The sequence below is a fragment of the Oncorhynchus masou genome, chromosome 1 (assembly GCF_036934945.1).
Source record: "Oncorhynchus masou masou isolate Uvic2021 chromosome 1, UVic_Omas_1.1, whole genome shotgun sequence".
Taxonomy (NCBI): Eukaryota; Metazoa; Chordata; class Actinopteri; order Salmoniformes; family Salmonidae; genus Oncorhynchus; species Oncorhynchus masou.
Window position 1 is genome coordinate 24,729,981 of NC_088212.1, and position 26,793 is coordinate 24,756,773.

The 26,793-nt window shown below is 44.6% G+C and overlaps 1 protein-coding gene across 1 annotated transcript; it reads left to right on the forward strand.

Annotated features, from left to right (window-relative positions):
- The first annotated feature begins 678 nt into the window (after window positions 1-678).
- LOC135539975 (BICD family-like cargo adapter 1) lies at window positions 679-24,699 on the forward strand. The gene is made up of 10 exons (XM_064966256.1): window positions 679-1,628; window positions 2,695-2,910; window positions 13,417-13,533; window positions 16,227-16,373; window positions 16,583-16,762; window positions 16,894-17,112; window positions 18,588-18,731; window positions 18,893-19,023; window positions 19,235-19,355; window positions 20,733-24,699. Exons 1-10 carry the CDS (start codon window positions 1,218-1,220, stop codon window positions 20,916-20,918), a joined length of 1,872 nt encoding a protein of 623 aa, XP_064822328.1. The 5' UTR covers window positions 679-1,217; the 3' UTR covers window positions 20,919-24,699.
- The last annotated feature ends 2,094 nt before the right edge of the window (window positions 24,700-26,793 follow it).

The following is a 26,793-nucleotide window of genomic DNA, read 5'->3' on the forward strand; positions in this document are numbered from 1 at the left end:
CTATTCTTCTTTTCATCCAGTATTTTCAAAACCACCCAGTTCATAAATTGTAATAGCCTGCTATATGAAAGCTCCTGGTAATTAGTATGATGACATGTAGACCATATTTAAATATGGACTGACACAGTGGATGAGGGTGGTAACTAATTAGGCCTGTTTATAAAATATAAAATAGTATCTGAGTAGATTGGTTTCTGGTTTGATAATGTATATAGGCCTAGTAAGATGGGGTTAAACAGCAAACTGACCATTTATGTGTTATGTTATGAATTTATTATAACAGAAATGTTTATCATTGGGAATTCCTCTAGGAAATTCCTAACATTAGAGATTAGGACAATCACGTGGGTTTTGCATTGTTTATACATGATCACCCGCTGAGAAATAATGGGGTCAGATCTAGACCACCCGTGTGTTCCCCTATTTATCTGTCAAAACATCTGCTCTAATTTACCCTGTCTGTGAGGACTAGGAGAGAAAGTTCTTGAAGTAATATTATATCGTTGAAAAGCTTTATGAAACTATGTAGTCTCAAAGCGAAGGAAATACTCACCTACGTCACACATTATGCTAAATAACAATGGCGTTATCATCCTCAACCAATCGATGTTTATTTGTAACAGGTTGCTGTTGACGTCAGCAACGTGTGGCGCGCATTCCAGGGAGGAAAGGAGGTGGCGCAATCGGGCCCGCGCTCTGCTCGAGTGTGTATTTTGGATATTTTGCCGAAGCCTGAGGTTCTGCAAAATGCCTCCGGTGTAAAGTGGCCAACAATTATGGGGAGCCGGGACCCCGGCTCAACCGGGTGGACAGACCGACTGCTATTGAGAGTTCGTCAGGGCGGTTAATGTGGGGACAAAGCACACTGCGGACCGACAATCTTTACATCCAAGATAGCCAGCAGCAGACAGCAAGAGGCTCGTCGTCAGCTCAGCTGCAGAGGAGGCGGCACTGTTTGTAGGATTAAAGCGAGAGCTTGGTGTGTACGGTTTAGGGGAGGTGGTCTTCGGAGTGTGAGGGAAATTTGAGTCAGATAGGTTAGCTGTTGCTGTGATTTTTAATAACTGTAATATATATGCCTACCAAGGAACCCTATCTATGGAGATATTGTCGACACAGAGAGGATCCGGTCAGCCCGACCCAGTGACAGAGTGGGTTCAACCGGAATAAATCAATTGGGTAGGCTAATCTCTTCTTTTTTTGTCCGTCGGGCTGCGATGTCATCTTCCTGCCTCGACCTGCACACATCTAAGACTGCGATTTCAGCACCACCCGAGCTGGACAGCGACTGCATGGAGCACCCCGTGGATCAGGGCAACAAAACCCCACAAGAAAAGGGAGGATTTCAGGGCCACTCGCTGCTACACACCGGCTCTGGAGGCCTCGGGATGGCGTTGGAAGAGGAATTAGCCATGCTTACTGGGGAGCAGGACGACGAGGAGGAGGAAGAGTTGTCCGAATTGGAAACGCCTGTAATTGGACAGAATACAGACTTGTTGTCGCTCTTCCGTCAAAAAGAAAAGGACTTGGTTTTAGCTGCTAAACTAGGCAAGGCTCTGCTAGAGCGTAACCAAGACCTGACTAAGCAATATGAGAAAATGAACAAAGATCTTAACGATAAACTAGAGGTAAGTAGCTTTACACTCACTGCCAAATACTGTATAATCGCGATTCAGTCCTTCCAGATCTGTTTTTCAGTTCACAGTTGTTTGGCCATCCTTTTTGTCTCAGTAAATTCATGTGGAGTTAAGCAGTGTATGTAACCATATTCAACTGATTAGGACTGCCCTCCATTATTGTAGTGCTATTGAGCAGATGTCACATTGTAAACAGTTTTTTCAGACTGTCTACAATTTACAGCTAATCTCCATACAGTGTAATAACAGTATGATGCCTCTCATAAAAACACTTGGGCACAAAACACTGCTTTAAACAGCAGACTGAGTTCACTCAATTCTCACAATTACTTTTTATTTATATGCTTTAACTGTCATTACCTGACACTGACAAGTAGCATTGACACAGGTGGAGAGGAGGTGTTCACAACATCTTGGGGTGTCACTAAAGCCCTGAAACCCCATAGATGTCTGTTGCATTTGTTCACGCTGACAACAGAGCTTTTGTTCATCACATCTGAAACCCCCCACTCCACTCAGCACATGGCCTGGAGTGGAACAACGACTAATCCCCTGTTCATGTCCCATGGAGATGGCCTACTGTATCTACTGTAGGCTACATCTGCTCAGGGCCCTGATCTCTAACAACACAGCACTACGCTATTACCCAATGCACAGTATTCATCAAGCAATTTCAAAGCTTTTTAGGGGCAGATAACATTGTTCGTTATCCTTTTACAAACCTTGTTTTACCACCCATGTTTTATTCCTGACATGCCTCTTTGTTCAGGACTGATCACCCAACATGCTCTGGGCTACATCATGTGTGTAACCAACCATGCCACCCATCCCAACCCCCCATACTCTGACCCCCTGGTTCTCTCATATTATAAGCCCACACTCATATCCCCACCCCCTGCCTCAGCTTTATAAAGCTATGGATTGAAAAGAGCAGAAGCTTTGTGCTATCCTTTCACAATCCAATGTCTATTACTACTACTACTAGTCTCAGGCCTAACCTGGTCCCTCCAGTCCAGTAGCATCTCTAACCCTGTCCCTTGTCTCCCCTCACCCACAGCATCATGAGCAGGAGAAGCACGAGCTGCGGCGGCGGTTGGAGAATAGGGAGGGGGAGTGGGGGGACCGCGTGGCGGAGCTAGAGATAGATGTCCAGCAGCTGCAAGGAGAGCTGGAGCGCCATCAGGTCCAGCTGAGAGAGGCAGACCGCGACAAGTCCACGGCTATGAGGGAGCTGTCAGAAGAGAACCACCGCCTGCTGGAGCAACTTAACCGGGTGAGTGGAGACCTGTCATTCGGTCTGTCTGTGGACCACTGGGTGTCAAGATTGGATGTCTCAGTCTGCGGTGTTCATGTCTAGAGAGGGTACAACTATGTTCTCATATAGAATGCATACATGGACTGCTTCTATATCTTTCCCCATGTCTCTCCCTCTCTCTCTCTCTCATACAGATCAATATATGCTAAGTCATCGAAAGTGGAACATTCACCTCTTAAATGCTGAATCATGTAGAATGATTTAGGCGCAATAATACTTATGCAACCCTCCTATCCATATTGATCAGTAACTACAAGCTGTTAAAACAGATTCTATGTTTTAGGTAACAAAATGTTTTGATAACCTACAGGATTGATGGGATAAGAACCGAAAAAAAATGAGAAAGAATGATAGGATGACAGGGAGAGTGGAGAAGGTAAATGTTCAATCAGAGCACATCCACTTTGTAAAGGGTTATGGACATGTGTCAGGAGAAGCTTTCATTGATTCAACTCCATGGACAGGCTGGATTGTGCTGAAGGCAATACTGTTGATTAGACTCCCCTAAGAAGCTGGATTGACTACAACCCGAATTCAAATCACTCAATCCTAACTAAAGTGGGAGGCATTGCCCTGACAATCTGACTAGCAGAGTGGTCAATTCCTTTTAGGCATAAATCCCATGTTTCCATTCATTCCATATCCTCTACATCAACAGACTGTTAGAAATGATTTTACTGCTGCTCATTTTACCAATAGCATACCAGGCTGAAGCTGATAGGCACGGCGTCACATAGCTGTTTCTAAAAGAGACTAGCTTTCCAGTGACGCGAGGGCCAGGGATATGCTTTTGTGCGAGTTGAAGGGACATATTGATACCTTTAATCTGGGTATGTTATGGCTGTTACATGGAGAAAGCTGTGTGTTGACTTCAGTCAGAGGGCCAGTCTAATTTTAATAGCCGGAGGAGCTTCAGATGTGGAGATATGCAGGTGTTACCTGCTGATGTGCTCTGGTGACACCAGTGACAGTGTTGTGGGTGTGGGTGACAATGCCTTTGGTGCGGTGCTGTCTGTCCTGGGAATAGATGTGAGCTGCAGTCAGGCAGATGCTGCTTCCTTCCACAGCCCAGCAGGGAGAGAGCTGGCTAGCGGTCAATGGCTGTTTTTAGCCCTCCTGACCAGGGCTGCTGCTGGCTGTGTGCTGTTACAGATACAGAGACAGCAGCAGCACCGCTGGGTTATACAGACCTGCTTCGCCTCTCATTTCCATCTCTGATCAGATTAAAGTGAAATATATGTCAACCACCATCAGTCTCTGACCAATGAGGGGGCCCTGAACTGGTCTGTTGCTATGGATCCTGCTAGGTACGTAATTAAGTTGCAGTTGATTTAAAAGCAGCCTTGGTTAACATGAAATCGGTGTAGATGGGGGGGGGGGAGATTTACGAGTGCTTATAGAGTATTGATCAGGCTTGCGTGATTCACTGCTGACGGATGCCAGGGAGACCTCCTGTGTAATAAAATGAATGAAGTCAGCCATGGTAATCTCTCTGTTACTAAGCAATGGCCTGCTTACACCACAGCTCTGAGTACACATCCTCCTAGGGAACCCACACCAGACTCTGGCAAACCTCCCAGTAGTAGAGCCACCAGAGAAGCACTAAATCATCTGCACTCACTCTGTCTTTCCCCCATCATTCCCCCTTGTACTGCACCAGCCTTATTGTCTGTCTGTCTGTCTGTCTGTCTGTCTGTCTGTCTGTCTGTCTGTCTGTCTGTCTGTCTGTCTGTCTCTGTCTGTCTGTCTGTCTGTCTGTCTGTCTGTCTGTCTGTCTGTCTGTCTGTCTCTGTCTGTCTGTCTCTGTCTGTCTCTGTCTGTCTGTCTGTCTGTCTGTCTGTCTGTCTGTCTCTGTCTGTCTCTGTCTGTCTGTCTGTCTGTCTGTCTGTCTGTCTGTCTGTCTGTCTGTCTGTCTGTCTGTCTGTCTGTCTGTCTGTCTGTCTGTCTGTCTGTCTGTCTGTCTGTCTGTGTCTTTGGCGTAGTCCTATCCAAAGACATGGATTAGGAGACGTTTTGGCTTTGTAATGACATTAATGTAATGACATATTCTTTGTAGCAGCATTACAGTTTTTCTCAGTCGCTTTGGTGAATTTTTCACATCATCCCTAACATGTGCAATATAATAAGTGCATTTCTCAGAACAGTTTGTACAAACTGCAATATACAATAGATATGTTTCTAAAGCTAGTCAGTCACTAAAAATCCTTAGTACATCTCTCAAAAGTAAATATTCATGCCAGTGATCATGTCAGTGTCATCAGAATGATAAGTCATTGAGTCATTGTTCAGGAACAAGGTCATCAAAATGTTTAGGCATGTTGTCAATGTAACTGTGTACTTTGACAGTATTGCCTGATGTAAACTTAGGCTACAGTTTGGATGACAGTTACTGTATTGAAAATGCACAAGGCTGCACTTCTATGGCATATATCAATTTCAACAGTACTATTTACATATTACTGTATGTGGGTTATTGATTGAAAGAGACTGGACAACCCAAGGGGCACAAAGGAAAAAAAAACTAAATTAGAAAGAAACACAGGAAACCACCCCTAAGGCACAACTTTGCCCGCAGCACTGTTGTGCTGTCTCTACAAATCCAGACGTTCCTGTCTGTCGGCCCACATATTCTCATCCACATCACACCGGATATTTTCCCAACTTGGAAAGAATCTTTTGGAATGCCTTATCCATCCTCTGCAGGTGTCTACTGTGATGTCCTCACATGCTGCATCCATTTGAGCCAGCAGGGTCATCTGTGAGTGTGGCTGACGATCGTACACCTTCCACCTGCATGCTGAAAATAACTCCTCAATTGGGTTAAGGAATGGTGAATAAGGTGGGAGGAATTCTATGAGCACCCTCGGGTGGGTCACAAACCATTGCCTTATGATGTTTGATCGATAGAAACTCATATTATCACAAATTACCACGGACTTTGGCAAATCCTCTCTAAACAGACCCCTCTCCACAAATCCACAGTAGCTCTGTGACCGATGATATTCCGACCCCGCCTTCTGCATTTAGTCAGGTTGAAGCCAGCCTCATCCACGTATACAAAGTTGTGAGAGGGTTCACTTGATTCCAACTCCATTATACGCTATATCCCAGAACACACAGTTGAATTTGTTTTGGTAAGGAAGAGTGACATAAAATGTACATATATTGCATGTTCCTTCCACAGCAATGGACATGTGTGCAGTTTATGCTTACTGTACTATGTATCACTATAAAATGTTGCTGTAAAGTAGTTACATAGATATATGTCTTACCTGTACATACTGGTACCGTAGCTCCTTAACTCTGTCCTCATTCCTTTGGAATATACTCATCTGGTTTCTATGCAGCACCCTGTCGATGGTTGAGATGCTAACCGTATGGATTTTTTCAAAGACATCGTTGTCTTCTATAATGGTCCTCTGTATTTCCCTGAGTCCATGGCATTGTTTACTCGGACCATGGTGCAAATAGCCTCCTCCTGTTGAGGTGTGAAAAGGCGTCCTCTGCCACCGGTTTGAGGTAATCTTGCAGTCCTATGTGGGGAAATGCAGTGATGCATCGCACACTTTCACATAGACAAAAACTATGCGAACACACATTTTACTGTAAAACTTACAGGTGGGTGCATGTAAGGTGCAGTATGTATCTGTATAGAGTATATTTCTGGATGCTGTGAAATACAAGTGGACTACTGTAATATGAAGCATTGTAGGAAGTATACAGTATACTGCTTATATACAGTAACAGTGCACTGTACATTGGTGGACATACCTGTTCTCTCCTCGAAACGTTTGAACTATTGAGGACACGGTTGATCTCCCAATATTCGGCTGCACCCTTCGACCCGTCTCAGCCATTGTAAGGCCATGATTGACAACATGGTCTACAATAGTGGCCCTTATGTCATCAGATATGCGCCTATGTCCTCTTCTGCCTCTTCCTCTGTTTTGCCTTCCACCACGCATCCTTGTTCCTCTTCTTCCTCCTCTTGGCTGTTGACCCTGTTCGTTTCCTGGTCCATCTATTATTGGAAAATTGCAACTCTGTGTTGTGGTCTGTCTATATATGCTTGCCAATTGATTCTTCATGAGATGCACCTTTGAGCAATTTAGACAACTGGTTGATTGTTGGTTGAACTAACACTTTACATTCCTTCATGAGTGAGGGTCAATTTCACCTGCACGATTCATCAATTCACGTTTTTGTACAAAAGGTCTAATAGAAATGTGTAAAACTATGCTTGACAGTTTATGACAAATAGTTCAACAATTTTGCATGTAATGGCTTATGCAAGGAACTAATGCCTAGATGTTTTGAGGGGTAAGACTATTCAACAGAGAACCATCTACTATATTTTGATCAACATGACATGAGCAATTGATAATGTGGAAAAAAGCTGACACTTGTACATTATCAATTGCAATTTGTTCAAAAGGAATAAGAAATTGCTTTAATGATGTGCACAAGTGACTAGATGATTTGGAATTTGTACAAGTAGTATCAAGAATTGCACTTTTGATCTAAGAAATGCACCAAAGCGACTGGGAAAAACTGTAGTAGAGACAAGGATGCTGCCTGTTTTATCTATGGACAGACCATTTAGTCTGGCAAGGCTCACTACAAAACAAGCAACACATTCATTTCCAAGGTTCTTTTAGATCTATTCTTTTAGATCTATTCTTTTAGATCTCTTCTTTTAGATCTATTCTTTAAGATCCATTCTTTAAGATCTATTCTTTTAGATCTATTATTTTAGATCTATTCTTTAACATCTATTCTTTAACATCTATTCTTTTGTATCTATTATTTAAGATATATTCTTTAAGATCTATTCCATAATGTAAGCTCCATTCTAACCGGGCCACTCTGGACACATTCACTGGGGACCTGACTCAGACACATGACATGAGTGCCACATGTGTCCACTGTCTTCCAGTCTAAAATAAGGCATCCCCCTGTGAAGGAGTGACAGAAATAAGTGGTAATCTGTTGCAGGCTGCAGTCATGACAGTGGAGTGCCTGGAGAATGGCTAGAATCCTATCGTGTCTGACAGCTCTTCCAATGGCCATTCTCAAAACAAAGCTTTGAAGATTACACTCACAATAACAATGCACTTTCATAATAACAGATTAGAGGGAGGAACCAATAGTCTGCTGGAACCAAGTCTCTGATTGGATGCAGCAGGAATGACCTTGGTGTGGTGGGGCTGGCCACAGGAAGTGATGTAAAACGCAGTGTGTAAGATGCGGCACTGAAGGGATTAGGTCATAATCCTCTGTAATAGCCTTTTTTATGCATTCAATCAGCAGCCAGAACAACAATACTACTCCATACTGCACTCACAGCTAATTAAAAACTGTCACCCTGTCTGTGTGTGAGCCATTGACTCTCATGTTAAGGGACAGTGCAAACCTGCCACTAATACACTAGGACACGGGAGCCATTCACTATGAGCTAGACTTAATTCTATGAGAGCCACACAAGTCACTGACATATTCAATAGCCACATAACTGTAGAGACACAGACACTTACTACTCATACAGACTCAAAGAAGCACAGACGTAAAAACACACCTAAACCCAGTGGTGTCTGCTGGTCTGGTAGGCTTGGCTGGCCTGGTGTGTGAGGTTGGCCAATCCCCTGAGGCCTAATCTGATCAGAGTGAACCAGCGAGGAAGGAACATTTCTCTAATTGCATTACAGCACACATTTAGAAAGGGGTAGAACTGACTCCAGCACAAATGCCTACATCTTTTAGGTTATAACCCTGATCAAATCAAAACCCCAAATCTCTGGCTACGCCAAGATGATCAGACACCCACAGCTCCTCCAGTGACCTTATTGGAGCTGCTTGTTTTAAGGCCAGTGTGTAGATGGGAGTAATAATGTGCTGTGTGGTTACTAAGACCCCCTTAAGGCCTTTTGTTAGGTCTAAGTGTATGCGTACACTGAAGCTCTGCATTACACTATGATAAACTCATAGACCTCAACTAACGGTAATGAACTACCATGGGCCATGGGTAATACTCTGGTGTGCTCTGCTCTGCTCCATGGCTAACTAGCACCATATAAAACACCTAGGTGAACAACACAGACACTGGGCATCTTCCAGGCCATCAGTTGTGATGAGGAACAGAAGCATCAGGTCTAGAATGGATCCTAAGGCTGCAAAGGGACAGAGGACACCTGCTGCTGCTCCCTGCCTGCTGCTGCTCCTGCTCCCTGCCTGCTGCTACTGCTGCTCCTGCTCCCTGCCTGCTGCTACTGCTCCCTGCCTGCTGCTACTGCTGCTCCAGCTCCCTGCCTGCTGCTACTGCTCCCTGCCTGCTGCTGCGCCTGCTCCCTGCCTGCTGCTGCTCCTCCTGCTCCCTGCCTGCTGCTGCGCCTGCTCCCTGCCTGCTGCTGCTCCTCCTGCTGCTCCTTCTCCCTGCCTGCTGCTACTGCTGCTGCTGCTCCCTGCCTGCTGCTGCTGCTCCTGCTGCTCCTGCTGCTGCTCCCTGCCTGCTGCTGCTGCTCCTGCTGCTCCTGCTCCCTGCCTGCTGCTGCTGTTCCTGCTGCTCCTGCTGCTGCCTGCTGCTGCTCCTGCTCCCTGCCTGCTCCTGCTCCCTGCCTGCTGCTCCTGCTCCTGCTCACTGCCTGCTGTATATATATTGTTTTAGTGCATGGCATGACTTGCATCATATAGATCCATAAACTAATACACTGTGTGCTATGACTAAGGAAAATGCCAGAAACATGGCCACCTAGTCACACAGCTCCATCAATCCTGTCTCCCTCTCTCTGGTTGCTATGACAACCTGGGTGTCATATGTGAAATTTCATGTGTTACCATGGGAATGTGCTCTCTGTGGCACTGTGTGCTGTACAGCCAACCCAATGTCAGGTTGTAACACAGATCCACCTGACATGTACACACGTGCACTTGCAAGTCATCTTCAACCATATGTGTATAATAACTTGTGCTGTACAGTATGTTCTGCATCCTGAGGAGAGGGCAGAGAGAGAAAGAGGGAACAGATAAAGCCATTGGAAATCACTGATTGAATTACCGATGTTAAAAATGAAGAGGATACAAGTGGTAAATCCCTTAAGGATCCCGCCTACTCCCTCTCAATTCCACACCCATATGTGTAAGCAAGAACATTAGACTGGAAACCACAGAAACTCTGCTATGTTCTTGTATTAAAGACGCTATGGATTAGGACTGTATGTAAGAAAGATATTGTTCCTCTCCTATCAAAGACTACTGTAAATTAAAGGGTTTTGAGAATGTTGTGATTATCCCTTTGAAAGATCATGGCTTGGCACAAGGTCAATGTTGCCTCAAAGCTGTGCGCGTGCGCCACCTCCTCCAGGACTGCGGCGCAGAAGAAATACCATACTGCGCAGAGACGCAAGAGATTGAACTTCAACTTCGCCCCATTAGTTTGCACTATATAGAACAACGTTTTTTTCTGTGATCGAATCAACATTATATCAGCCCCCTTTCAATGCAACAAACCAAATCTAACTTTGCAAGACTGAGTTTGTGATTTTGTTGTATGCAGAGCCAAAGCGCAACGGACTAGAATTATGTTGGTAGTATTTCAATCACCAGCGAGTGAATGTACTTTTCAGATCAGAGCGCAGAGCCGCGCGTGTGCACATTTGTTGATGTTCTTTGCTAGTTAGCAAGTTATTAGCCCAGTTATAGATAAGTATATGCCAGCCATGGGGAGATACTGCTTCCTACAAGAGCACAAAACGTGTAGTCTTTATTTCAAGCTGTCTTTGAAAAGCATGTCAGACAATTAAATGTGCGGTGTTGAATTTTGAGACAAGCTTGAATATGCAAATAAGCCAATAGGCAGAGGGGTAACCGACATGATCTAATTCTCTGTATGGTAATAATAATTCTTTGTATTTTGTAAAGTCGGTTCTTGCATCATAAACATAATACAATGACATTTACAGTCACCTGTTTGGCATATGGCCAAGTAAAAAACCCAAACCCTTCATAATATAAAAACGTTTTTAAAAGTCTCATGCAATGTAGGCCTGCATTGAACACCAGGCTACTGTTTCTGCTCACAAGACCAAACATTTGCTCAGTGCACCAGGAAATTAGAGGGAACATTGCACAAGTTACTGTACCTTTGTGTCCTGACTGGAGAAAGAATTAGCATTTATTCTTGTCTCTCAGCATATTGAGCCCTAGTTTTTGGCCTGGATTCTGTTGCAGTAGTCCAATTTCCCCCAGGCACTGATAATGCTTGATCTGGAATCTGAGGACTTTATGCCCAGGTTAAGAGGAATATCAGTACATCTGGCAACACAGTGAAATATCCTGTTTTTCCTCTGATCTCAATCTGTCAGGCGCAGTGTGACACTTGAGTCAAATGTCACATTCCCACTGTGACTGGGCTCTGCATAGACCTCCACTGAGGAGACAGATACATCAGCCAGTTTAGCAGAGATGAAGAGCTGTATGCATCTTCCTGGCCTGGTTAGGAGAATGTGAAGCACATTCAGAATGGCAGAGTAAGAGCAGCTGTGTTTGAATGTCTAAGAATAAATCAAACTAATTATGATTCTGCGTTTGGTATAGGCTATATCATTCCTCCCATGCATCACAGGGGACAACAAGGTGCCATTATGAAAAAGGGGTACATAGAAGTAGAATACTTGTAGGAGTGCCACAACAAACGTTTTCTTATTTTTGTAAGCATAGTGCACTGACCAAACAGTGTTAGTTTTCAGGTTGTTCTTCCCTTAGTCTCCCACACAGAATACATACAAATTACAACCCCTCTCTAAGTTACTTAAGGACACAAGTGCATTCAAGTGTGAATGGAACACACTCATTTTTCCTCACCTATAAAAGCTTTCCAAAAAGCAGGGTGTAGGGCAGATTTATGAGTATAAGCCTTGTATTATTACACAATATGCCATGCTAGTTCCACAAATCACCAACAGATGTTCAGTGGGGAAACCATAAATCTCAACTTAATCTCTAACTCACTTACAGCAGACTGTAGTAGAAAAGCCAACTCTGTTTTGTACTCAGACAGACAGATGGATGGAGAGCTCTGTCCAATTGCATTATACCTGTAGGTCTAAAACAAGGATAGAGCATTAGAGAGTGGCTGTGGCTTCCTATTCTTACCTGTCCCATGCAGTCACTACTCACGAAGGCGTCACCAGTCCTCACGGTGGCCAACAATTCAACCGCTGACTGAAAGATCCTATAAACATCGGACTGCCACCTAGAGGCAAACATATCAAACATCTGCCACGGATATGGAGTATCAGTAGCAAACAGATGTAGATATATGATTCCACCTGGTTGTTATTTGTCAGAGCTGGTATACAGCTGACCTTTGATTGTTTGTTTGACCGGGGGGCGGCAGGTTAGCTGTTAAGAGTGCCAGTAACAGTTGCTGGTTTGAATCTCTGAGGCAACTCGGTGACAAATCTGCCAATGTGCCCATGAACAATGCACTTAATCCTGATTGCTCATGTAAGTCGCTCTGGATAAATGACTCTGCTAAATGACTAAAATGTAAATTATTGTTGACAGGAATCAGCCTGTTGGATTAATGTTTTGTGGAATTTCTAATGAAGACAGAGATCTATCAGATATCAAAGTGTCATGATTATGGGGGAATACTGTAGTCAGAGGTGTACAGACAGTATATCACATCTCTATATTCTCAGTATCTTGACATCGACCTGTTCAGTTAAATTTGCCTCCAGTGAATAAATCAATAGTTGCTTTGTTATATGGCAATTATATTTCTCCTCAGTGCAGAGGCTGGAGAGGAGTAAGTGAAGGGTATCAAGGATTCCACCATCTGTTGCCATGGCAGTGATGATGATCATTAGAGTCTGGGCTTCCTGAGTGCATCCTCACTTATGCTAATGAGGTTCTGTTGGTCTGGCTTTGTGATCTGCACGCGACCGGTAGGCAGTGGGTTGCTGATCAGAACAGTCCAATGAGCTCGGCCAGGGAAGGGGGCAGTAGGGACCAAGGTCTAAATGGAACATTCCAGATGTTAAAGGTTGAGTTACTCAAACCTGTGCTTTTACAGGAACAGTTCTGCTGTGCAGCTGGATACCAGTTACAGGAACACTGTGGTGACTCAGAGGTAACAGTGTGTCAAATCAAATGCCACTCCAAGCATTACCGTGTTGGGTCCTGACTCAGAACGTTTCTCAACATGGTACAATGTGAAGTATGTGAGTGGAGTGAGGATGTGTTGTTGTGAGAGTACTGAACTGTTCTGAATTATGACTTTACAACCCTACCGTTATGGACCTTGTATTACATGTGGAAGATGTTGATATTTGTCATCTAGTAATGCCTTTCTTAATTGCCCCTGAGGCAAGTTGTATTGGATTCTATGAATAATATGTTATACAATTATTTGTTAATGTATTTGTGCTCACGCTCTGTGTCTGGGGTGTGTTTGTGTGTCTTCAGGCTACAGATGTGGAGAGGCAGCTGTCCACTCAGGTCCACTCATTACGGGACGACTTCAGAGAGAAGAGCATCTCTACCAACCAGCATATGACACGACTAGAGAGCCTACAGGCTGAGGTGAGACTAGAGAGCCTACAGGCTGAGGTGAGACTAAAGATCCTACAGGCTGAGGTCAGACTAGAGAGCCTACAGGCTGAGGTGAGACTAGAGAGCCTACAGGCTGAGGTGAGACTAGAGAGGCTACAGGCTGAGGTCAGACTAGAGAGCCTACAGGCTGAGGTGAGACTAGAGAGCCTATAGGCTGAGGTGAGACTAGAGAGGCTACAGGCTGAGGTGAGACTAGAGAGCCTACAGGCTGAGGTCAGACTAGAGAGCCTACAGGCTGAGGTGAGACTAGAGAGCCTACAGGCTGAGGTGAGACTAGAGAGGCTACAGGCTGAGGTCAGACTAGAGAGCCTACAGGCTGAGGTGAGACTAGAGAGGCTACAGGCTGAGGTGAGACTAGAGAGCCTACAGGCTGAGGTGAGACTAGAGAGCCTACAGGCTGAGGTCAGACTAGAGAGCCTACAGGCTGAGGTGAGACTAGAGAGCCTACAGGCTGAGGTGAGACTAGAGAGGCTACAGGCTGAGGTGAGACTAGAGAGGCTACAGGCTGAGGTGAGACTAGAGAGCCTACAGGCTGAGGTGAGACTAGAGAGCCTACAGGCTGAGGTCAGACTAGAGAGCCTACAGGCTGAGGTGAGACTAGAGAGCCTACAGGCTGAGGTGAGACTAGAGAGCCTACAGGCTGAGGTGAGACTAGAGAGGCTACAGGCTGAGGTGAGACTAGAGAGCCTACAGGCTGAGGTCAGACTAGAGAGCCTACAGGCTGAGGTGAGACTAGAGAGCCTACAGGCTGAGGTGAGACGAGAGAGCCTACAGGCTGAGGTGAGACTAGAGAGCCTACAGGCTGAGGTCAGACTAGAGAGCCTACAGGCTGAGGTCAGACTAGAGAGCCTACAGGCTGAGGTGAGACTAGAGAGCCTACAGGCTGAGGTGAGACTAGAGAGCCTACAGGCTGAGGTGAGACTAGAGAGCCTAAAGGCTGAGGTGAGACTAGAGAGCCTACAGGCTGAGGTGAGACTAGAGAGCCTACAGGCTGAGGTCAGACTAGAGAGCCTACAGGCTGAGGTGAGACTAGAGAGCCTACAGGCTGAGGTGAGACTAGAGAGCCTACAGACTGAGGTGAGACTAGAGAGGCTACAGGCTGAGGTGAGACTAGAGAGCCTACAGGCTGAGGTGAGACTAGAGAGCCTACAGGCTGAGGTGAGACTAGAGAGCCTACAGGCTGAGGTCAGACTAGAGAGCCTACAGACTGAGTGAGACTAGAGAGCCTACAGGCTGAGGTGAGACTAGAGAGGCCTACAGGCTGAGGTGAGACTAGAGAGGCTACAGGCTGAGGTGAGACTAGAGAGCCTACAGGCTGAGGTGAGACTAGAGAGCCTACAGGCTGAGGTGAGACTAGAGAGCCTACAGGCTGAGGTCAGACTAGAGAGCCTACAGGCTGAGGTGAGACTAGAGAGCCTACAGGCTGAGGTCAGACTAGAGAGCCTACAGGCTGAGGTCAGACTAGAGAGCCTACAGGCTGAGGTCAGACTAGAGAGCCTACAGGCTGAGGTGAGACTAGAGAACCTAATAAAGGTTAAAAAAACAAGTTAACAAATATTGCCCAATCAGTTTTTTCTCCTTTTATATCCATCATTACATTTCTCCCTGTTCCCCTCCTCTAATACCGTGACTGACTCCTTCCTCTTGACTGGAGCAGCAAGGGCTAGAAGTGAGTGGTTATATTGGTTTGTCTGCATGTCGCATGTGTGTACATGTCCCACTGTACTGCTATGGAGCATGAGATACTGTATGTTTCTGTCTGTGAAACATTTATCAGGAGAATACACAGTCATATCAGTATTGTGTAATGTCAGCCATCTAGCTCAGGGTCATAGAATGATACCATTACAGATATATTATACGTCTCAGCCTCCTCTTTAAAAGTAGGTCTTATTGGAGAGGAGTAACCCTCACTGCAGAGACTGCACTGTAATTGAGGGAAAAAGCTAGCGCTCTATATTTAGCTCAGATATACTGCAATGTCTGGGTGTTCCCAGGGTTGCAACGGGTTTTCTTCATTTAAAGTGACAAGGATGGATATGTTACAGTACTGCTAGACAGAGAAAATCACAGCAATGTCAACCAAAATATCTGAAGGACACACGAAGAACATGAATCTACAAAGAAGTCCACATGGTGGCAAAGAAGTCCACACACTGCGCTGTAAAGTAGGTCACCAGATGTAGGCCAAAGCATGGACGGGGGATAATGAGAAAGAACAAGAACTGACGTTTGTTTAATGGATTAAGCTGCTCAGGCTGCCACCGAACATATTACAAACAACTCTCATTGTATCACTAGAAATGTGCAGTGTTTGTGCAATGTTAGCCTTCAGTCCAAGGCCACTTTACAGACTGATGTAGGAATAAACTGTTATCGGGTCCATTTGTACTATCAGCTTTACCACGGAGACATTCCTGTAAATGAGGGTGGCAGAAACCTCCTACGCCTATGCTAGGCAACAAACATTTTTGGGCCAGGGGGAGTACTTTAATCTTCTGGAACATTTTAAATCCTAAGAGTCAGTCAGGAGAGAAACAGATTTATAGAGGCTAACACTGAGTGCAGATAGCTACCAGAACAAAACAAAACAACATCTTCACTGTCCTAGGTTCCCATAGCACAATGTGTAACTTGGCTATTGGGGTTGTGTATCTTGTCAGATTAAGATGCTGTCGGAGCGTAAGAGAGAGCTGGAGCGTCGGGTTAACGCTGTGCTAGAGGAAAATGAGCTACTTCAGAACACTGTTGTCGACCTGAGGGAAAGAACGCTAGTGCTGGAGAAACATCACCACGAGAAGGACTTACAGGTACGATCTCTTCCGCTCTTTGTACAGTGCCATAATATTCCTGTATTATGCGTGAACGTGTAAATGGGTTTATAGACATGTTCTGTAGGTGTGTGTGTGTCTGAGTGTGTTATGTTGATCTGTATGGTATCAGTGCTCTGTGTTGACTACTGTGTTGACCACTGTGATGTCTACTGTTTGTTGTCCACTGTATTGCTGCGTGTGTCCAGTTACGGCAGAGCCAGCTGGAGCTCCAGGAGGTCCGGGTGTCCCACAGGCATCTGAGTGCCCGTTTTGATGAGCTCACAGAGGAGAGAAGTCTACAAGGCCTCAGCCCACACCCTGCCAGCCTACTCTGTGAGATAGAACAGAGCATGGAGCAAGAGGAGCAGGAACAGGAGAGGGAGCAGGTACACGCATGCACAAGCACAGACACACACACACACACCCTGCTTTGTGAGATAGTCCTAGATATGATATCAGTGATTCATAGTGTATTATAAACAGTCTTTTCTAAGCTGCTCTCCCTCATTGTCTCAAGCTTCGTCTCCAGCTGTGGGAGGCCTACTGCCAGGTGCGCTCACTCGTCTCCCACCTGCGGGGCAACGACATCACAGACTCAGCCCTGTCCACAGACTCCTCCATGGACGAGTCCTCAGAGGCATACTCAGCCAAGGACGTTCCCATGGGGAGCCTGCATGCCAGTCTACTGGAGCTACGCAGACTCGCACAGAACCTGCTAGACGGAAACGAGTCCACGGTACTGACCGTCACACACAGATATACATTATAGAATAATAGTGAAGACATCAAAACTATGAAATAACACATTTTATATTTGAGATGTTTCAAAGTAGCCACCCTTTGCCTTGATGACAGCTTTGCACACTCTTGGCATTCACTCAACCAATTTCATGAGGTAGTCACCTGAAATGCATTTCAATTAACAGACGTGCCTTGTTAAAAGTTAATTTGTGGAATTTATTTCCTTTTGAATGCGTTTGAGCCAATCAGTTGTGTCGTGACAAGGTAGGGGGGGTATACAGAAGATGGCCCTATTTGGTAAAGACCAAGTCCATATTATGGCAAGAACAGGTCAAATAAGCAAAGAGAAATGACCAAAAGTCCATCATTACTTTAAGACATGAAGGTCAGTCAATTCGGAAAAGTTTGTGCAGTCACAAAAACCATCAAACAGTATGATGAAACTGGCTCTTATGAGAACCGCCACAGGAAAGGAAGACCCAGAGTTACCTCTGCTGCAGAGGATAAGTTCATTAGAGTTACCAGCCTCAGAAATCGGCAATTAACTGCACCTCAGATTGCACCTCACAGAGTTCAAGTAACAGACACATCTCAACATCAACTGTTCAGAGGAGACTGCGTGAATCAGGCCTTCATGGTCAAATTGCTGCAAAGAAACCACTACCAATAAGAAGAAGAGACTTGCTTGGGCCAAGAAACACGAGCAATGGACATTAGACCGGTGGAAATCTGTCCTTTGGTCTGATGAGTCCAAATGTGAGATTATTGGTTCCAACTGCCAGGTCTTTGTGAGACGCAGAGTAAGTGAACGGATGATCTCTGCATGTGTGGTTCCCACCGTGAAGCATGGAGGGGGTGTGATGGTATGGGTGTGCTTTGCTGGTGATTTATTTAGAATTCAAGGCACACTTAACCAGGATGGCTACCACAGCATTCTCCAGCGATACACCAACCCAATCTGGTTTGCGCTTAGTGGGACTATCATTTTTTTCCCAACAGGACAATGACTCAAAACACACCTCCAGGCAGTGTAAGGGCTATTTGACCAAGAAGGAGAGTGATTGAGTGCTGCATCAGATGACCTGATGACCTGGTTTGGGATGAGTTGGACTGAAGAGTGAAGGAAAAGCAGCCAACAAGTGCTCAGCATATGTGGGAACTCCTTCAAGACTGTTGGAAAAGCATTCCAGCAGTCTCCAGTGTTTGTAAACATTGTAAATGTAAACAAACACTGTATAGCCTCATAACATGGTTAAAACAATGAGTAGGTGTGTCCAAACTTTTGACTGGTACTGTACATATGAAAATACTGACCAGATATACCATACAGATCTTTAGTTCCTCCATATATCCAATAAAGAGTGTGCGATATTCAATACACACTCAAAACAACTCCAGATGAATTGAGTTGAGTTTGACCTGAATTCCCAATATAATGAGTCTATGTGTGTTGTGGTTGTGTGTGAGCAGGGTTCTCGCCGTAGTGACGAGGAGGCTCTGGAAGACCAGGTTCGAAAGCTTGGGGAAGAGCTGAGAGGAGCGAGAGAGCTGTACCAAGCAGAGCAGGATAGAACACGGAACAGCCAAGAAGAGGTTCTACAACTCCATAATCAGGTACTACTGCACACAGAGCTTGATCATCACTGTTGTTCTCCAACAAGATCACTTCAACACAGCTTTGTTATTCAAGCTAGACACAGATGAAATTTCTTACTCATGAGGTTGACAATGTGTCTGATGAGTGTCTCCTATGTCATTCCTCCCCTGTCCTGAAGATGGCGATGCTCTCTGTGGAGATGTGCTCTGTACAGGAGGAGAGTGAGCGTATAAGGGCCATGTCTGAAGCACGAGACCCCAGTGAACAGCTCCAAAGTGCTATACGAGACCGAGATGACGCTATTTCCAAGTAAGACCATAAAACATAGCACATTTTTGGGGCACAACTACATTGTATGTTTATCCTGTATGTAATAGGCTAGCATATAACATCAATGAGTGGTTTTACAGTAATCTCCCGAATAAGCAGGCCAGTCATAAGCTCTCATTCAGCATAATGAGAGCATAGAAACTAGTGAGGTGTTGTCTGTTTCTAAGCTGTGTTTCTGTCTGCCTAACAGGAAGAAAGCGGTGGAGATGGAGCTGGCCAAGTGTAAGATAGATATCATGTCTCTGAACAGTCAGCTCCTGGATGCCATCCAACAAAAGCTGAACCTATCACAGCAGCTGGAGGCCTGGCAGGTGGGTCAGAGGTCAGGGATCATGAGGGGGCACACTAGACCACTCATAGTATGAGTTATTTCATTTGAATTTTTGGATTATTTAAAACACAATTCAGCCACACATGTGGATACACTGTATTTAAAATAATGGAGGATAACACAATAAAGTTGAACAACTTATTTCCATTGTAGTCCGCTGACTTATTTCCATTGTAGTCCACTGACTTATTTCCATTGTTGTCCGCTGACTTATTTCCATGGTTGTCCGCTGACTTATTTCCATGGTTGTCCGCTGACTTATTTCCATCGTAGTCCGCTGACTTATTTCCATGGTTGTCCGCTGACTTATTTCCATCGTAGTCCGCTGACTTATTTCCATTGTAGTCCACTGACTTATTTCCATTGTAGTCCACTGACTTATTTCCATTGTAGTCCGCTGACTTATTTCCATTGTAGTCCGCTGACTTATTTCCATGGTTGTCTGAATGTGAATGTGAATGTGTATCTGACAGCTCATATGTGTACGAATGACAAAACGTATGAATGATTACATTCACACAGCAATTACCATTCTTAATGTGTACTGTATTTATTCATTAAATATGAGTATACTAGTGGACTGAAATTTACAGTTGTAGGTTTAGGTGAAAATGTGTATATGGTGATCTTTTCCCCACCACATCCTGTCCTCTCCTCTAACTTTCCACTTTCCAAAGCCTGTGTATGTATTAACAAGTACGATACTGTACGTACCCTGAGTTGCCAAATTACACGAGTGTCTGAAGTACTAATTCACTCCTCAATGAGTTTCAACCTCGAGTTTTCATTGAACATACAGCAAACAATTAAGCAAGTTGGGCTAGTAGTTAGCTAACTAAATTGAGGACTCAGTATATGACTTTCCCTTCCCTCCCTCCCTCACCCGTAACTAGCAGCTATTTCCTCTCTCTTTCCCTGGCTGCAGTTTGCCTCCTCAGGGCTCTTTACTGTGTGGCTCTTGTGGTTTCTGATCTAGTGGCCTTTCTCAGCTTCCGTACCACCCTTTCTCCCCTGTGGTACCCCCCCCCTTCTTCTGCATTAGAGGTGAGGTGTGCCATCTCACCCTGGTTCTGTCCTGTGCGACTCTTCCATGCCACGCTGAGCCATTCCATGCCATGGGCCTGCTGACTCAACAGAAATGCGCTCACCCATTCTAAGCCATTTGATCACCCAAAAATACCCACTTCCAAAACCACCCACTTCCATGCCAATCTGTCATCCTCCTGCCTCCTGTTTCTCTTCTCTAAAACCCCCTGTGCTCTTTAACATCCCCTCACATTCATTTTACCTATCTATCACTACTGTGCTCATCCTCTCTCTCTCTGTCACTCATTCATTCTGTCTTTCTCTCTCTTAGGATGATATGCACAGTATGATTGATCAACAGCTTATGGAAAAGCACCAGGAGGAGTGGAGGGTGACCCCCTACACCCTCGCTGGGCCCTCTGGGGGTCGCGGGGGCCCCTCCGGCCAGTCCCCCAGACGAGCCAGTCGTCTCTCCGATGGAGACAAGAGGCTCTTTTCCTTCTTCAAAAAGAACTGAGTGCCTCTGGACTGGCCCAAGTGAACATGAGAGACAAGAACAAGAAAAAGAGATGGAGAAAGAGTAAAGGTAAAGCCAAAGACAAAGGGTAGGCTAAAGAGGGGGGCTAAAGAGGTTCAGAGGTCATTTGCACTTTATCTGTCCCATCACGCCCTTCCTTACAGACTCTTTAATGAGTAGCACTGTATGACACCCCCAGAGGCCTTGGCTACAATCCCATAAACACCCATTGGGTTTACATGAACAGGGTTACATATATTACCTCCAAAGAGGTCAGTTCCCCAGTAGTGCCTCCCAGCATCTTTACCCCACTGCCAAAAATCCAGACTGGGACTGTATGCATACAGTAGGGCTGACTCCTGTGTGATGTCACAGGCCAAGGAGTCTGGGGAGAGGGTGTTCAATATGGGACTCACCAAGGCCTTGGAGTGGAGGGATTGGGGCGGTGGGGCAGGGATCTGGGTAAGGGCGAGAAGGAGAAGGACCAGCCTCTGGGTGGGAAGCAGCATTGTTACAGCTAACTCAGACATGTTCTCAGGTTTATTCATGTGTTCAGGGATTTACAAAGAGGCCTTATTCCCAATCAATACAGTCCAATAGATGGATTTCATTCAAGTGGTATGCACTTCACAATTATGATCATGCCAATGCATTGGTTAATAGTTAGCTCTAACGCAACACACCAAAATCACAGAACTTTTGCATTCACAAAAATAAGACAGAAGTGTAAATGTCCAGATCAAGCCACAGTAAATCACATCACTTGTCTTTATGTATATTGATCATAAGTTTACCTCAGATCATACTCAATACTGACTGAGCAACCACGGCATGACAAAGTGACACTTCCATTTACCAAGCACTGAATGTATCGAAACCAGTCAAAGTGAGTATGGGTCTATCTCAGGTCCATGGACATTTCTACACAGGCCTCTTGTCAGTCTCTGCCATCTAAATAAACCTCTAGGCAGCTGTCATTAGTTGCAGCCTCTATCCAGGTGGACTTCTACAGTTAGAATGTCACGTTTAGCATACATTTGACATACAGAAAGTGATAAGAAAACTGTATTTTCAAACATTGTCTGTACAATGGCCATGTATCTTCCTCCTAGCTGACCAAATCCTCACAACTGTTTACATTAGTCTAGGTTGAGAAAGGGGAAGTCAAAACGGTCTCTCAGTACGTCTGCAGTGCCTAACTTTGGCAAGTCATGGGCATCCATATTGTGCTATAGTTAACTGTCAAATGACCATTCATTGGAACACAAAGTAACCTACTCAGTCAGCTACCACCAATCGAGTTCCACAGGAAAACCTATTGACAGGGCCTACAGAGTGCTTTAGTTATAGTATCACAGTAATATAGACAGTCTACTGCCATTCCCATTGCTTCAAAGCTTATGATAGTGGACACTTTATTTCTTAGCTTTTGGGCTTCCATTCAGGCCAGTCAAACAGAATCCCTTGACTCCATATTTGTAGGGTGTGTGCAGATAAATGTGATGCATCTGAAGCCTCATGGCGCGGGACTGGCACGGTCCTCTGACCTCTGTGTGTGTATTGGACGTCATATCTCAAGCACCTGAGCAAACCTATGCAGATGTCTTCTCGCCATCTCAATTGGTTAGGTTGTTGATTAGGGTAAACCCAAAGAATGGTTATTTTTAAAGAGTTGAGAGTAGGTTGGGATGAAATCAATAGATTTATAAAGGCATTCAATGAAATTGTACTCTTTCTTTTTAGAATGATACTTTGTCCCTGTAGTTTTGTTTTGTGTTTTGAGTGTTTACATACAAATGGGGATCTCTGTGGAAAGGGAGGGGAGGGGTGAAGATTGGAGATTCTAAGTTCTTCATGTGACTGTTCAGTTCTGTCCAAGCAATAAGTCATTCTAACTTTCACGCAAATCACAGAATGTTGTCGAAGATAGAGTTATGCTCTAGGATTCTGTGTTCACCAGCAAGCCTACAAAAACAACGTCATTACCAGTTTGTTTCTAACAGGGGTTCTGGGTAGTACTGACATTTTCTACAAAGTAGGATTTGCTTCCATAGCCTTCACTCCAGCCCACAGTTACACTCTTAGATAAAAGGGTTCCAAAAGGGTTCTTCAGCTGTCCCCCATAGGAGAACCCTTTTGGTTCCAGGTAAGACCCTTTTGGGTTCCATGTTGAACCATTTTCAGAGGGTTTGACATGGAACCCAACAGGGTTCTACAAAGGGTTCACCTACGGGGACAGCCAATAACCCTTTAAGATTCTTGATATAACCTTTTTTTCATAAGAGTGTAAAGGAACGAGTTCTGCCTATTTGTCTGTAGTCTAAGCAGCTGTGTTGTTGTATTGACCTGAGGGAATGGTTAAGGGGGTCTAACACCAGCAGCTGGTCAGCTCGGAAAGGCACTAACTGGCGACATTATTATATTGGGCAGGAAGCCAACCACGCACAGCTAGACTGCAGCCTCAGAACGGAGTGATGAGAAGTATATTCTGCAGGCCAAGCTAGAGGTTGGTTGAACATGGAACAAGCATTTACCTATATTACGAACGGGATCAAACAACACTTACCATGACCAGAACGTTAGTTCTCATATCCTTGTCTTCTTCTTGAACTCAGCCTCATGGCCTGTTGGCACCAGGTGTTCCTGGACATGGCCTCTGGTCTACAAGTTTGGCCATTCTGTTCATTCAGGGGGTTAGGGTGGTCGGTTCAAGAGCTCTGGCCTGTAATTTACATCCATGCATTTGTTTATTCAGTTTAATGTTGTGCACTCTTCATGTATATGTTATGTCCAAAATTACTGTCAATTGTATTGTTTCCATTTTCCATTTGAAAATTCTTTTTAAAGCCTGTCTCCTGTCCTCAATTTTATTACCCGTTAACCATCCTGGATGCTGAAGGAGAGATGTTCTCATGCATTGCGCGCGCGCGTGTGTGTGCGTGTGCGTGTGCGTGCGTGTGCGCGCGTGTGCGTGTGCGTGCGCGTGTGCGTGTGCGTGTGTGTGTGTGTGTGTTTATGCATGTTTAGGAAAAAGCAGACATTCCATGGTGTGTCATCTGCTTGTCCTTATGGGCCCCGTTCTTTGGAATTTGACTTGGTTTCAGTGTGTGTGTGTCTTTTTACAATCACCAATGGCAAACATTGTTTTGGGTTGCCTGGAACCTTCGAAATAGGTAATTGACCATGAATTTGGACAATCTGTGGAAGGTCTTGGAAAACATTATTTTTGCATCAGCACCCCCATGTCCCCCCTGACTCACCACTATAGACATAGGGTAACAAACATGGCTTCATGTCAACCTCATTAGTGGACAATCATCAATAATTACATTTGTGCAATTTATCCTTCATAAATGAATGTGTTACTGAACTTAACCAGGTCTCTCTCTCCTGACACATTCAATATGTTCCTGTAATGGTAAGGGACCATCTTCCCTGCCCCAGTCAATTGAATATGGATAATGCACACTGTCATGACACTGAAAGGGAATATCCCAGAACACAAGTGGACTTAGTATCAATGACATTCAGTTTGAAATGTTAAGTGAGAATGAACAAAAGATAAATAACATAAAGCTATATGACTTGACACAGGTTACATATGTGTAAGTGTGGATGTACACTACAGTTCAAAAGTTTGGGGTCACTTAGAAATGTCCTTGTTTTTGAAAGAAAAGCACATTTTTGTGTATATTAAAATAACATAAAATTAATCAGAAATACAGTGTAGACATTGTTAATGTTGTAAATGACTATTGTAGCTGGAAACAGCTGATTTTTTAAATGGAATATCTACATAGGTGTACAGAGGCCCATCATCAGCAACCATCACTCCTGTGTTCCAACGGCATGTTGTGTTAGCTAATCCAAGTTTATAATTTTAAAAGGCTAATTGATCATTAGAAAACCCTTTTGCAATTATGTTAGCACAGCTGAAAACTGTTGTTCTGATCCGCAAAACACCAGTCTCAACGTCAACAGTGAAGAGGCGCCTCTGGGATGCTGGCCTTCTAGGCAGAGTTGCAAAGAAAAAGCCATATCTTAGACTGGCCAATAAAAATAAAAGATTAAGATGGGCAAAAGAACACAGACACTGGACAGAGGAACTCTGCCTAGAAGGCCAGCATCCCGGAGTCACCTCTTCACTGTTGATGTTGAGAGTGGGGTTTTGCGACTACTATTTAATGAAGCTGCCAGGTGAGGACTTGTGAGACGTCTGTTTCTCAAACTAGACACTCTAATGTACTTGTCCTCTTGCTCAGTTGTGCACCGGGATCTCCCACTCCTCTTCCTATTCTGGTTAGAGCCAGTTTGCGCTGTTCTGTGAAGGGAGTAGTACACAGCGTTGTACGAGATCTTCAGTTTCTTGGCAATTTCTCACATGGAATAGCCTTCATTTCTCAGAACAAGAATAGACTGACGAGTTTCAGAAGAAAGCTATAATCATAACAGTTTTCAACTGTGCTAACATAATTGCAGAAGTGTTTTCTAATGATCGGTTAGCCTTTTAAAATGATAAACTTGGATTAGCTAACACAACGTGCCATTGGAACACAGGAGTGATGGTTGCTGATAATGGGCCTGTGTACGCCTATGTAGATATTCCATTAAAATCAGCCGTTTTCAGCTACAATATTCATTTACAACATTACCCATGTCTACACAGTATTTATGATCAATTTGATGTTATTCTAATGGACAAAAACACGGAAATGTCCAAATGACCCCAAACTTTTGAACAATAGTGTGGCAAAAAAGTATTTAGACAGCCACCAATTGTGCAAGTTCTCCCACTTAAAAAGATGAGAGAGGCCTGTAATTTTCATCATAGGTACACTTCAACTATGACAGACAAAATGAGAAAAAAAATCCAGAAAATCACATCGTAGGATTTGTAATGAATTTATTTGCAAATTATGGTGGAAATAAGTATTTGGTCACCTACAAACAAGCAAGATTTCTGGCTCTCACAGACCTGTAACTTCTTCTTTAAGAGGCTCCTCTGTCCTCCACTCGTTACCTGTATTAATGGCACCTGTTTGAACTTGTTATCAGTATAAAAGACACCTGTCCACAACCTCAAACAGTCACACTCCAAACTCCACTATGGCCAAGACCAAAGAGCTGTCAAAGGACACCAGAAACAAAATTGTAGACCTGCACCAGGCTGGGAAGACTGAATCTGCAATAGGTAAGCAGCTTGGTTTGAAGAAATCAACTGTGGGAGCAATTATTAGGAAATGGAAGACATACAAGACATACAAGACCACGTATAATCTCCCTCGATCTGGGGCTCCATGCAAGATCTCACCCCGTGGGGTCAAAATAATCACAAGAACGGTGAGCAAAAATCCCAGAACCACACGGGGGGACCTAGTGAATGACCTGCAGAGAGCTGGGACCAAAGTAACAAAGCCTACCATCAGTAACACACTACGCCGCCAGGGACTCAAATCCTGCAGTGTCAGACGTGTCCCCCTGCTTAAGGCAGTACATTTCCAGGCCCGTCTGAAGTTTGCTAGAGAGCATTTGGATGATCCAGAAGAAGATTGGGAGAATGTCATATGGTCAGATGAAACCAAAATATAACTTTTTGGTAAAAACTCAACTCGTCGTGTTTGGAGGACAAAGAATGCTGAGTTGCATCCAAAGAACACCATACCTACTGTGAAGCATGGGGGTGGAAACATCATGCTTTGGGGCTGGTTTTCTGCAAAGGGACCAGGACGACTGATCCGTGTAAAGGAAAGAATGAATGGGGCCATGTATCGTGAGATTTTGAGTGAAAACCTCCTTCCATCAGCAAGAGCATTGAAGATGAAACGTGGCTGGGTCTTTCAGCATGACCATGATCCCAAAAACACCGCCCGGGCAA